This window comes from Vicugna pacos, chromosome 6 (genome assembly GCF_048564905.1).
Source record: "Vicugna pacos chromosome 6, VicPac4, whole genome shotgun sequence".
NCBI lineage: Eukaryota > Metazoa > Chordata > Mammalia > Artiodactyla > Camelidae > Vicugna > Vicugna pacos.
In genome coordinates, this window is record NC_132992.1 from 3,919,960 (window position 1) to 3,934,469 (window position 14,510).

Consider the following 14,510-nt stretch of genomic DNA (forward strand, 5'->3'; position numbering starts at 1 on the left):
TCTTGTTCACAAGTTTGTGTTTCCACTAAGAACTCATATTATAGTATCACAGTTTTAAAAATACTCATTAACACTGTAAGACATATAAAACTTAAAATTTTGCTAGTACCTAGGGTATCAAGTTCTAAGGAGAATATTTGATTACTGATAATTACTGTATTATGTTGTCTACGACTCTGAAAATAGGTCACCTGTTTCTTACTTGGTAAGAGTCAGTGCAGAGCATGATTGGAGTAACTGCCTAAAGAATATAAATTTCGAGAAGTCTCAAAAAAGAAACAATCCTTTTAAATGTGTAATTATTGTTGCTAGGCAGGCTGTTTTCCTAAAATGCCATTTACCTATTCAAAGTCTAGAGCCAACAAAATACCACTTATGTGTAATAGATTAATTTTACACTTTAAGATTTTAATGATTACTAAGAAAATTAGAACTGAAAATTAACTTACTAAAACATAGTTACATGTGTTTGCTTTATTATAATTCAAGGAACTTTATTATTACAGAAAATAACAAAATGTCCCAAAATCTAAAATATGTCTTAATACCTCTCATATCTAGTTAGTATAGAGGTTAATTGTATTCCTACTATTATTAGGCAGAACTCTGAAATAATTGTACAGTGCTGTTACCGCTTTTCATTTTTTAGTATCACAATTTATATGCATTCAGCACAGCAAGTCACTGCTTGCTTTTAATCTGTAAATGGCTTTTGAATATCAGTAATACTTTAAAAATAGTCATTTGTGTGAGATTATTCCTTAGTTGAGCAACTTTGAGCTTAATTTTTTAAGTGACAAGATCCTCTTACCTCTGGCAGTTTAGCTATGGGAAATAAATAATATTAGGTGTGCATTAAGTGCTTAAGCCAATCCATAACTAAGATTGAGCAGAAATTAAGACATATTCCTCTTTTGATCTTAGCCTATCCAAGCCGAAAGCATTTGACCGACTTTAAGAAGCTAGCTTGGGTAATGTTGAATAGGAATAAGAAAAACAATGTATGAGAATTATTTGAGTTTCATTTATGGCTAATTTAAGAACCATGTGTTCTTGTTCTTCATATGATTGTATTTTAAATCCCAACAATCTGTTCCTATAGGATACAGCCTAACTGAAAGCAGTTTTGTGTAACAAATAGTCCGGTAAGGTTTTTCTTGGTCTCCCAAGCATCCCTCTGCAGTGTTTTCTGAGCACATTAATGCCTTGTGAAAAAAAATGAAGAGAATATGAAAATTGGTGTATTTTTATCCTGCCGTGGGTGTTGTGTTTCTTTTTTTTCCCCCAATAGAGACAGATGTCTCTGTGCTTTCCAAAAGACAGAAATGCCCAACTGATAAATGTAGGATTTATTACATGACTGTATTTATAATATTGAAGTGAGATTTTTATGGGTGTACAAGCTAAGGGAAATATCTTTTACCAAGGTACTGAATTTGCAGTGCAAAATTTTAATATTTTAATGGACTTTACAATACTGAGAATTAGAGCAATTTTCCACATCCACAGGTTTGTTTTTTTTTTTTTTTCCCTATGTGAACAAAGGTACTGATCTGGAGAAGGAGAAGCTGTTATATAAATAAATAAAACTTTAAAAGCACCTGGTACGCACAGACAAGCAGTTCGCTTATAATGTTCCATCGTGGAGACAGGAGTAGTTTCCAGCCTCCTTTCCAATGACCTTCGTTGTTTGTTTCAACCTTTTTGTTCTCATCAGTCTTTCCTGCTTCATTATCATTGTTGCCCTTATAATTATGTTAACCCCATTTCATCTGCATAAAAATGTTTACATGTAGAGATTCTCATTTGTTCTTGGGTTGCCTATGGACACAATATCCTACTAAGGACACCAAAGATTTTGAGTTTTTAACTGACATATTCCTGATGTTTTTTTAAAAAATAAAACAACATTTTTAGATTTGTTAATAATGGCTTAGATGTGCTCTGTTTTTATTGAAAGTTTAATTTTTTTTAAAATTTTACTTTTTTGGGGGGGTAATTAGGTTATTTATTTTAATGGAGGTACTAGGGATTGAACCCACGACCTCGTGCATGCTAAGCACACACTCTTACTACTGAGCTACACCCTCCTCCTGAATGTTTAATTTTTAACAGTTTTATTAAGTGACTAAAGTAACAGGAAGTGTGGAAAATAAAAAGGAGGAAAGACTCCATAAGCCCAGGGCCCTAACGTCCATTTTACATTTACTTTCAATGTTTTTTTTACATAATTGTAATATACTTCCTAATTTTTTACATAACCAGATCTTATAAGCATTTTTAATATTGTTGCCAAATCTCTAATAAGTAAATTTTCTTTTTTTCAACCACAATAAAATATAACATAGTTTAGGAAGTTGAATGATTTTACAAGGCTTAGGTCCCATTTCTTCTCACCCCTCATTTCTGTTCCCCAAAGGCAACCACTTTCTCTTTCAGCTGTTTCATCAGTTATTTACCTTAAGATTTCCAAATAGTGTGTTTTTATTGCTGTGTATTGTTTTATATTTTATCTATTAATATGGTATCTACCACCGTCACCATAATTCTGCCTGTGTAGTTGGTCAAATGGTTGTTCAGTGTTAATATTATTATCACTCTGGGTGTAGTCACAGGCAGTATATATATTTAATTAAATTTCCTTTTATGAATGGACTTTATTTTCCCTGAAGTTAATTATTGCTGTATTTCTTTTTTTTTTTAATTGAAGCATAGTTGATCTACAACATTGTGTTAGTTTTGGTTGTGTACAGCATGCTGTATTTCTTGTTTTGTGTCTGCTATTAATTCATCTCCAATCTCTTCTACAAAGGTGAAAAATCTAAAATCTCCCAGTTTTTCAAACATCAGGTAATCTATCCATTTGATTTTTTTTTTAATTCTTCCTGGAGCTTTCCACCTTTGTGTTCCAGTCTGAACTGATTGCTTTCTAGTCTGTCATCCTGGGATTTTCCTTCACCATCATCTTGGGAATTTCACTGATCTCTCTGGAGTTGGATCCCCTGCTTTCTGGCTTTAGTAACTTCTCTCTTGGCTAATTTCCTTGGTATGGTGAAGCACACCTTTCAGTAGTTTTGTGAGAAAGAGCACATGGGAGATATATTTTTTGATGCTCTGCCTGTCTGCAAGTTTTATCATTCTCCCGTAATACTTGATTGCTAATTTGTCGCATGTAAAATCCAAAGTCCTTACTGCATTGTCCTCTAGCTTCAGATGTTACTGTTGAGAATAAGATCTAGTCTAATACTGTCTTAGTTTCTGATCTTCTGTGCCTGATCTCTTTTTCTGTCCGAAGGTGTTTAAGATCCCTGATGTTGTGAAAGGACATGCCTGGTGTCAGCCTTCTTTTCTTCAGAGTTGGACATGTGTCAGCCCTTGTAATCCGTGGACTTATTTCCTTCAAATTCTGGGGGATTTTCTTGCATTATTTTCGTTCTTTCATTTTCTTTCCTCCATTGTCTCTCTCTCTCTCTCTCTCTCTTTTTTTTTTTTTTTGAAATAGATGTTATTTTTATCTTGGCCCTCCAGGCCTAATACTCTTAAATTTCTTTTTTTTTTTCCCATCCCATTTTCTGTCTCTGTCTTTCATCTCCACTTTTTGGGAGATTTCTTCTTATCTTTCAACCTTTATAGTATACTTTTTAATTCTTCTATCATATTTGTAATTTCCATAAGCTCCTTTTCATTTTCTGAATGCTCCACTTGTATAGCATCTTCTTGTTTCATGGCTGTAGGCTTACTCATTTTAGTTTTTTTGAAGGGTTTCTTTTCCCCCTTGCATTGTCTCTGCTTCTTCTAAGTACCTTTTAATTTTTATTTCATTCTTTTTCAAGTTATTGTTTTCTTTATGGGATCTTTGGTTGGTGTTTGTCGTCAAGTGTGAGGCACAAAGAACTCATTGGAGCTATTTCTGGGAAGGTCAGGTTTGGAGTTTCCTTAGATAAGAGGTTGATGATCATTACTCAGGTATTTCATTAGAGTCCCTGTTTGATCAGTGTCTGTAATTCTTTCCTTTTAGGCTGCATAGTTTCCCCAAGAGGTATCTGCAGTCTTTAGCCTGGAGTGCAGTAAGCCTGACTGCAGGCATTCTCAGAGCTGAGTCGGGGAGGTAACTGAGATTTTCCACTTCTTGTAACGTGTAGGTTTTTACTCACTTCATCTGTTTTTATTAATATCCTTCATCCTCCCCAGCTCTGCCTGGTGTCCTCAAGTTTAAAGTCCCTCTGGTTCACTGAGAAACACCCAAGCTAGTCTGCTGTGTTGGGGAGAGGTAGTAACCTAACTGTACAGGGTTGGGTGTGGGATCTGGGAATTCTTAAATGCAGGCTTTTAACTAATTCTCCCGATTCAACCCCACGTGCACTCCCATCTTTCAGGGGCAACATGCTTTTCATTCTTGACCTTTCTGGCACTCTTTAGAGCAAAATGGCTGGCTTTTTGGCTTTTCTCCTCTCTCCCCAGCGCCCCCACCTTCAGTGCCAGATACGCAGCTTTCAGCTTTCACTGGTCGCGGCAGTCTACATTGTAGCTTCTAAAATGTTTTGAACTCAGCTCTGCTGTTGTCCCCTCTCCAGTTCGTTTTGTCTTTGCTGTTGTTTTTAATCTCTGTACTCTCATTTCGGTGAGATTTCAGGAGGGATTGAGGGTAAATTGTTGTGTTTATTTTGTCTTGTTCAAGCAGAATTCTGCATAGTCTTTACTCTTTTCATTCTTAATGATTGTGTATTTCGTCTATTTATCGTACTTTATTCAATTACCTATATTTTTTGACATGTAAACAACTTCCAATTTATTGCTGTTGCAATCCTGCAAAAACATCTTTCATACCAATAGTTTTTCATGTTAGATTATTTTCTTAGAGTAAGAATAAGGTGGACGTGTTTAAACACCCTTGTTTTCTAAAAAAGACTCTACCGATTTTTGTGTGCCAGCAGGGCTTGTGATTATCCAGTTTACTGTATTTATCATATCATTGCTAGTCTCACCATATAAAAGTCTCTTGACAGGCTAAAAGGAAAGGCACCTTCTTCTATACCGATTAATTTTTAAGCATCCTTCAACAGAATTGAAAGAAGTGTATTTTAAAAGCAATATAGTCTCCCTTGTTTAAATTTTTATTCTGAGCGTTTATCACTTTTGTAATTTTTAAAAAGCAAATAGAAGTAATACATATTCATTATTTTTAATTGGAAAACAGATAACAATATAAAGAGGAAAATTAATTGCTAATAATATCAGTACCCAGAGGTAACATTGTGATAATTGTGTGCGTGTGTGTGTATGTGCACACAGAAAGATATCTGTGTAACAGATGTAGACACACATTAAAAAATTAGAATCATACCTTGCACATATGTGCATATATATGATTTAGTAGTCTGATTTTTTCATTTATCATTATTTTGTGAACATTTTCCCTTGTTATTAATTATAATACTGAAACATGCCTTAATTGTTGTCCAGTTCACTGTCTGGGTCCCCCATGGAAAACATTCTTTAATACTGGTTATCACAGCACATAATGCTGTGAAATTATAACCAACAATTTATGTAAGAAAACTCTGAAAGTATCAACTCTTTTTAAAAGTTAGAAAAATTTTAAAGCTCTTCCTATCCTTTTTTGGTATATTCTGCCCTAAATCCTTATCTGAAGATTTAACTTACTAATAATTCTTGTTCTCCCATTTTTTCCTGACTAGTATATGTTATTAATTCTGTCTGTCATGATAAAGTTCTGTGGGTTTAGTCATGCATATGACATCTCTTTTTTTTTTAATTAATGTCAATATTGTGCTCTTTATGAGTTCTTTTTGGGAGATTTAGACTCTATGAAGTTTTTATTTTTTATGAATATTACCTTACTCTAGGGGAAATAGTCCTACTAAAGTGCTGTCAATATCGATGTGACTAGAACTTCACTCAGATGTGTTTCTTACATATATTAGAAGAACTTAGGGAAATTTGTTATATTTAGTATAAATCAAAGACAGAGCTCAGTATTCTCAACACACATGCGCATATGTGTGTGTATGTACTTCAAAAAAATTATTTCATGAATAAATTTTCATTATTCAAAATGCAAAATAATATAAAAATGTTATTATATATTGGGAAATCTGAGTCCTGTCTCATCCTTGTCCACTCCCTTCATCTCCTCTTAGCCATATATAATTACTTTTTTTTTTTAGTATTCTTCAGTATTTCTTTATGTGAATACAAGCGAAAAATGAATATATATTCTTATTTTTCCCTCTTTCTTGCTCAAAAGACAGTATACGATATACAATACTCTTGTTATTTTCTCTTAATTATCTTGGAGAGCTTTCTATAAGTGATAATAGACAACTTGCTCATTCTATTTTTTTTTTTAAATAGCTTCTTAGTAAACAGTTGTGTAAGTAAATGGTTTATTTAACCATTCCTGTATAGGCAAACACTTGGCTAACCAATGAATTTTTTTAACGTATGTGTTTTAAACTCCTTCAGGTGGATATGGACAAGAGTGGTGAAATGAGACTTATAGAACTGGATGAATCCTTCAAAAGTGAACATACTGTTTTTGTAACACCACCTGAGATCCCCCATCTACCCAGTGGTGAAGAACCCCCTTTACAGTACAGGTATTCAAGAGGCAGAATGTTTGAGATTGAGAGAGAGAAGCAATCCATCATCTGTGACGTAGCTTTCTAAGGACTGTGGTATTTTCAAAAGTCCATACTTTACAGATCCCTAATTTTTAGGTGGTAAGCAAGCTTATCCCACCTCCATTATTAAGTTTTGAGGTATAAAAAGAAAAAATATATAATTTTGCATCATATAAGCTTGGGAAGCTCTCTGTATCTTCATTAGTACATATTCTCATAAACGTTGATTAAATTCAGTTGGGAGCCCCACCCCACCAAAATGCAGTACTTTTTATTATAGAATTTTTGTTTCTTACCAAGGTTGGTTTTCTTACTTTCAGCCCCTCCCACAACACTTGCTAATTAATGTAACCTTGGTTTACAAAAGGTTTAAATCTAATTTAGAGTTGTTATTTGTAGCCTTGCTTTGGATGATACAATTCTTTAGGCAATTAATTTTTCCATGAGTTTTAAAGTCAAGGAAATTTAAAACTATTGAAATTGGTCATTGTTAATTTAGGAGATGTGGTTAGACATGGTGCCAAGTGCTTGGTAGATAGACTTGAATGATACATTGTTCCTGCTTTCAAGTCTAGTGGGAAAGAGAGAAAAGCTCTGAGAATAGTGATAGGGTTATGATAGAGATAGATTTATTACATATCTATCTGGTTTAATAGATACTATATACACACACACACATATATATACAGATATATATTATGTATAACATTTGTTATAACTAGAGGTCATTTCTAGTATACCATTAAAACAGCATTTTCTTTTTAGATTTTAAATGATTTTTAAAATTCTCCATTAATAATTTATTTAAAGATTCTAAAGCCATTTCACATCTGTTATTCATTAAGTTACAGTTTATTTTCATTGAAAAGGATTTTCCAGGACATCCTAATTTATAACTTGAATTAAATTCTTCCTTTTACAGATGAAAAGGTCATGTAACAGATGTTTGTGAATTTTGATTAATTCATAAGCCACTTGATTCCTGCCCTTTTTATCTGTTAGTGATGTTGCTCATATCAATTTTTAAAAGTCTGCCTTTTCTTGAAGATATTTAATATATTTCTCTCTTTCTTTCTAAACAAGATCTCATTTCTTTGATCTCTTTTGTACATTTTACTTCTCAAATGACTTTTATATTTCACTAATGCAGTTTTGTTTTTCTTTTTGTGGTTTGGTTTTAACATTTTAATTTAAAATTTACCTTTAGATGTAGTCCTTTAATAAGAAAATTAGGTTAAAAAGTCTCATGTTTCAAAGACTCTATAATGAGCATAGTGAGTGCCCTTAATAAGAGATGAGTCGTAATTCTTACATTGTCTATGTAAAATAATAGGCAGTAAGTTTCCAAAAGATACACAGAATGGTCATATTACCACAGCATGTACATACAGTGAGTTTGTTTAAGGGACATAGTTTTCCTGAGCTTCTTTGCTATTTTGTTCCTATTTTATTCAGTCATTACCAATATTTTCTAAATCATCTAAATTTGCCTGTAATCATGTATAATAGATTTGGGTCCATCTTTTATTATAGTTTTCTTCTTAATTAAAACTATTCATATGCCTTTAAAGAATATTATAGAGTCAGTGTACTGCTCAGAGGCTGCTTCTGTTCTTTTCAGCATGTGTTTTTCCCAGCTTCTGTTACTTTTTAAATGCCCAAAACACCCTGCTCTAGTATCCAAATTAGGCCCACCCCTTCCCAGAGTCACCCAGTCTCATCTTTTCTCCCTCAGTTTTCTTTCTCATAAATGAAGCCCTGAATCTCATTAACTAACCTGATAAATCCATTCATGATAATGTGAGAGCTTGTCCTGGTTGACTTATGCTATTTGCATCTTTTTAAGAGGAAAGTTCTGCAGTAATACATTAATCCAAAGTCTTGTTGGAAAGGTATTGATTTGGTAGGCCTTTTGTCAGCTGTCATATTGCCTGACGTTTGCTGTGTATTTACCGAATACTAACGTACAAAGTTTGCATGAGTTACTTTGGAGTTTGAAGCCAAGTTCAACAAAACTTAAATGTGCTTTACTTTTTTCCTCCAAAATATATATTTGAATCCATACTTGGCTGTTACTTTTTAATTATTATAATAAGAAAAGCAATATCAGTGTGCATGTTGGTTGGGTATATGTCATAGTCTGATGGAGAAAGATTGGTACAGCAAGTTAAGAAGTTAAAATAAGTTAAGATGTTATTGGTCGTAATTTTTTTGGACTGTAGTCAGTATGATCATCTGTGTGTGCTTGAGTTTGTTTTTTTTTTTTCTTTTCAAAAACAGCTATAGTGGATTTCCAGTTCTTAGGAACAATTTATTTGAGAGACCTGAAGGATTTCTACAAACACGAAAGAGCAAATTGCCTTCAAAATCAAATAGCCCTGGCAGCCCTTCTCCCATGTTCAGAAGAACCAAACAGGTGCTTTGATGATTCTGTACTCTTGTAAGCAAGTCCTAGAACAAAAATAAATACGTCACTCATTCTCCCTTAATGTACTCGACTCCTCCCTTTGTGACTGTTAGATCGTGCTCCCTGGAACGTTCTGAAGATAACTTAGAGTAATCTCAGAAAATTAACTAGTTCCCTTGTCCTAGAACTCTGTTTTACATATTATATAATATAAATTCAAGCAGAGGCTTGAATACATATTAATTATGGACATAACTTTTGTTACGGAAACACTATAAAAGCATGTGAATTGTACTTTTTCTGGGTTCAGTTTAAATAAGGATGCTTAAGTGCGAACTTTTATTATTAAGAGCCTCTCATTTTTTCCCTAGGAAATTAAATCAGCCCATAAAATTGCCAAGAGGTATTCTTCCATTCCTCAGATGTGGTCTCGATGTCTGCTGCGTCACTGTTACGGACTGTGGTTTATCTGTCTCCCAGCTTACGTGAAAGTATGTCATTCAAAAGTCAGGGCCCTGAAAACAGCCTACGACGTGCTTAAAAAGATGCAGTCGAAGAAGATGGATCCACCTGATGAGGTAACCGTTATTCTTTAAAATGCTTTGTTTTTGCCCAGATGTATGCACACAGATGCATTCTGTACACGTTTGAACTTCCTGTGTTCCAGGTGTGCTACCGCATCCTCATGCAGCTCTGTGGACAGTACGACCAGCCCGTGCTTGCAGTTCGAGTGCTTTTTGAAATGCAGAAAGCCGGCATTGACCCCAATGCCATTACTTATGGTTATTATAATAAGGTAATTCCTTTGATTTAATGAAGAAAGGTTATAACTTCTGTGATTTTTACAGCCTTACTTTGATAGAAATAATTGATGCAGGAATTATTTGGCATTTATTTGAGAGTATCTAAAATAAATTTTGTAAATCAGGTAAGGTTTTTTTTTTGTTCTGTTTTGTGTTATACAATCTACTCATTGACCTACTGACTGTTGACTCTAAAGCCAATGTCTGTTCATGTGTAAAAATTACTTTACTAATTCGTTTATTTTGTTGCACAAATAGGCTGTTTTGGAAAGCACCTGGCCTTCGAGGAGTCGTAGTGGCTATTTCCTTTGGACAAAAGTGAGAAATGTTGTTTTAGGAGTAGCACAGTTCAAAAGAGCTTTAAAGAAACATGCACATTTGTCCCAAACAACCCTCTCAGGTAATTAAAGGTCTTAAGGGATGTATACCTTGTTGTCTCTCTTTAAAATTAATTGACTGGTTGCACTTTCCATTTTTTAGAAATTTTAATTGGTTTCAAAATACTGAATGTTTTCTAGTTTTTATTGCCATTAGGCAAATTCTACTATTAGAGTATTCTTCCTATTTTAAAAATACCAGATATCACTTTTTTTCTTGTAACTGTTGAAGTGTCAACCTTTGGTGGTCATGTTTTAATATTTGTTAATAATTCACAATAAGTTTCTTTATGATAGTTGTGTTTTGTTAATTATGCGACACTTTTCACATTCAGTATTAGCAGATTATTAGCTTAAGCAACAAACTAATGTGTTTTTTTGGTATCTCGCTGAGTAGTAAAATGCTGTCACATTGTGTTCTTAAGCAGATGGCAGTGACCTGGATGCTGTTAGTCATGGCAGCATGGATAGTGGTCATGGGACACACACTGTGGAGCAGGCACCTTTTAATACAGGTTTAATCAAAGTGTATGCTTCTGATGATAGATCTAGTACAGGTTTGTGTGTGCTTATGTATACATTTATTGCAATACATTTTAAAAACTAGGTTTGCTAGCCTGTCTTTTTTATATTTTAATTGTCAATGATATATTTAACTGTCACCTTTTAATTTTATATATTAGTCATTTGATTTAATACTGTTTTTAATAACTGTGCAATTTTACTCATTCTTTATTTGAATAGAAATAAAAGTTTATTTAGGTGTTTAATTCATGATAATCCAATTAACTCTGGATAGCACATAGGTCTCTTTATCATATTTTCTTAGGATAAGTTCTTTATATTATGAAAACGTTATTAGAGGGTTTTTTTTTTAACGTTATTAAGAGTTTCAAAAAAAGAAACTCAGATCCATGATCTGTTAATAGTATCGTATCAAGATCAATCTCCAGGATTTAACAGTGTACATGTTTTATGTGAATGTTATCATTGGAGGAAGCTGGGTAAAGGGTACACAGGCACTCTGCACTGAATTATTTTTGTGGCTCTTCTGAGTCTTAAAACTATATTAAAAAGTTATAATAAAAAATTTAAATATATATAAAATTTGTAACATTCTAGCATTGATGATGGCATTAATTTTAATAAAAATATAAGATTTGTACATAAGCTTTTTCTAAATATTATTAAAACTAACACACCTCAAAGTAAATTCCTTGAATAATTCTGTCCTTTTCATTATTACGTTATAAAAATTAGACATGACATTTGAATATAAGAGCGACCTCTTAATGGACAGAAACTTTAAATTTAAAATTCCAAGCATTAATAATAAAATATGGAGGCTTCTATCTCTGCAAGTGTTAACATTATTTTGGTCTGTCTGCTTTTATGCCTATTTTTAAAAGTAATAAATACAAGCTATGCGTGTTGAAATGTAATCTTCATAGCTCTTCCTTGGCTGGTTTTATTTCACGTTCATGCAGTGAGTTTAATCAGAGTTACAGTAGTCATCTTCAGGCATTAGCTCATAAAAATGAAGAAATCCATTTTTCATTTTTAGCTGTGGCCTTTAAAAAGGCTATCTTAAAGCAGTGCAGAACCTAGTAAAAGCATGAATTTTATCAAGATTATCTTCACATTTTTACTTTGTAATTTCTTTGGAAGTAGAGCTGAAAGTTTGATTAGAAAAAATACAAACTCAAAATTGTAACAAAGACATTAAAGTAAATACCTAATGATGCTTAATACAGTTTCTTTAAATAGTTCTTTACATTTTTAAAAAACCATTTTATATGTAGTCTCTCATATAGTTATAACAACTTTGTGTATTATAAATCTGGGAACTTGAGATTGAAACAAAAAGTTTAAGTGGTTTACTTAAAGTCATGTCTTCTAAGACAGAGAACTAGAATTCAAAACCTTGTGTTTTATTTTTTAATATATTTTAATAGAGGTACTGGGGATTGAACCCAGGACCTCATGCATGCTAAGCATGTGCTCTCTCGCTAAGCTACACCCTCCCCAACCTCAAAACCTTATGTTTTGATGTTAATCTAGTGAAAATAATTTGCTGAAAATTACAGAGATTCTCTTTAATGGAATAACACATTAGAAATTTTCTTATATCAACACAATTTCTGCTTTTCTTAACAATGACTGTAACACTATATTTTTTCCTATTCCCATGTACTTGTACTCATGTGCAATTCAGTAATTATTCAGTTGAATTTTTAGAAAAACTACCTATCAGTAAATTTAAATAAACCCATTTTTGGTGAGATTATTTGGACATTTGGTTCCAATGATCTGTGTGTGAATATTCTGTTATGAATTCCCTATACATTTTTTCCATTACTCAGTTGGGTCCCACATTTCCCCCTATAAAGATCATGGACTTGTATAAAAAGTGTTTGATTTGTCTGTGTCTTTTGGAACCCAGATGGTAGTATGAACATACGTAATTACTTTTGACTGTGCTGTGGAACCAAAAATAAATTATTTTATGATCATCCCTTTCTTAAATTAATAGAGATGGGAAGGAGCTAACAAAATAATGCCTTCAATTGAAAGTTATCCAGAAAATTTTCTAAAAGTAAATCTAAAGACCAATGTGTTGCTCCTGATTCTGATTCTTCTCGTTAAAGACGTTGATGATAAACAGCATAGGTTGTTGTTTTTTTTCCAGGTGGCCAGTCTGATCTTGGATATAATTCATTATCTAAGGACGAAGTTAGAAGAGGGGATACATCTGCTGAGGACATTCAAGAAGAAAAAGATAAGAAAGGGAGTGATTCTAGTTCTTGTAGGTATTATTTAATATTAGTATTTAATAATAGTAATAATTTTATTTTTCACTTTTCCATTATAACTCCTCTTTCCTCCCATCACAAGCCCTCTTCACCACCTATTTTTATTCCAGCCTACAAATACTTCGTGTGTGAAGTGTGTAGTCTCAGTGGCACAACACTCTCCCCTCCATTCTTGTAGTAGAAATAGATGTTTCTTCAAACAGTGGCTCTTTCTGAGGTTTATCAATATTTTTATTTAATGCTTTTGTTAATGGCCTGTGACTTATATTTTCCTGCTTACCTTCTCCCATCAAAAGCAGTGGTCCACAGCCAAAGAGGAAATACAAACTGTGCGTGGTCTTCACACTTGACCAGTGCTTAGTAATTTTATACACACCTTGAGGACTCAGATAAGTGGAATCACTTACTTGTTTGTTTGTTTTTCTCAAACTTAAAACAAATTTATTTTCAGTCTTAATTATAGGCATCATTTGCCCCTTTTTGCTGCGCCTGATACCCCTTAGCTCACACACCATCATGCTTTCGTGGTCCCTCTGAACAGTTTTGCTCCCTGTGGTCTCAGAATTTTTAACTATACTCAGCACTCTCTCCAGACTGGTATTTCAAAAAATCAGAATCCAGTCTTTTCCATTTTTGCTTCATGAACGCCAATCTTCATTCTCCGCACCCCGCCGACAACTGCAGAACATGTAAGCTATGCTTTGTTTTGCAACACACGTTAGACACTTTCGGGAGTCACTTACTTGTGATTGACAAATAGATACAGAGGTGTTAAGTATTTTCTTACCACCTATTTTCAGGTGGAAATATTTAGGGCTAAAAGCTACCTCTCTTTATGTCCCGTCTGGTGTGTGTATCTTAACGATTGCATTTTCGTCCTTGCAGTGTCAGAGAGCGAGAGTGCAAAAGGCAGTGCTGACTGTCTTCCGAAGCTCAATTACCAGAGTTCTGCCAGTATAGTTCGCCTCACTGGTGCAAGTAACAGTGCTGATAAACTATCAGGAGAAAACACGGGTAAGTGGAATAGTAGAGCTCTGCTGTGTAGAATAACTTGCATCTGTATTTCTAGTGAATATTTATTTTTTCAATATCCTAATTCTCCAGGGTTATTTTAAAAATATATTTGTGTAGCCTCACATGGTATAGCTTAGTAGCTTAAATTCTGTAGTTTATAATATACTTTATTCAAGCTTTTATTATAACAAAATAAAGGTACAAATCTACAAGCTACAGACTGTCCTTTGAGCCTGGACTGTTGGGACTTTTTGGAAGGAGGAGGTGGGAGCGAGTGGGATGGACAGTCTAAGGGTGCATACACCTCGCCAGTGTATCAGTGAAGCACTGAGTTCCATAGTCTCCCTATCGTTTCTGTTTTTTTCAGAGGCGAAAGGATAGTCCTTCAGATGTTTGGGTAACAATACCTAACGTTTTTTCTTTTCAAAGCGCTTTTTGTATATAATTTTACA

General features: G+C 33.6%; 1 protein-coding gene across 4 annotated transcripts in view; it reads left to right on the top strand.

The window, feature by feature from the left end:
* DENND4A (DENN domain containing 4A) overlaps nucleotides 1–14,510 on the top strand; it is a 108,533-nt gene that overhangs the window by 67,802 nt on the left and 26,221 nt on the right. For 2 of the 4 annotated variants that reach the window (XM_015243862.3, XM_031679527.2), the window contains 8 exons: nucleotides 6,487–6,620; nucleotides 8,925–9,060; nucleotides 9,423–9,629; nucleotides 9,719–9,847; nucleotides 10,113–10,254; nucleotides 10,657–10,788; nucleotides 12,921–13,037; nucleotides 13,930–14,058. In XM_015243862.3, the coding sequence (XP_015099348.2) occupies nucleotides 6,487–6,620; nucleotides 8,925–9,060; nucleotides 9,423–9,629; nucleotides 9,719–9,847; nucleotides 10,113–10,254; nucleotides 10,657–10,788; nucleotides 12,921–13,037; nucleotides 13,930–14,058 (1,126 nt within the window). The remainder of the gene's footprint in view (nucleotides 1–6,486; nucleotides 6,621–8,924; nucleotides 9,061–9,422; nucleotides 9,630–9,718; nucleotides 9,848–10,112; nucleotides 10,255–10,656; nucleotides 10,789–12,920; nucleotides 13,038–13,929; nucleotides 14,059–14,510) is intronic. The other 2 variants (XM_072962209.1, XM_072962210.1) reach the window with 2 other exon arrangements.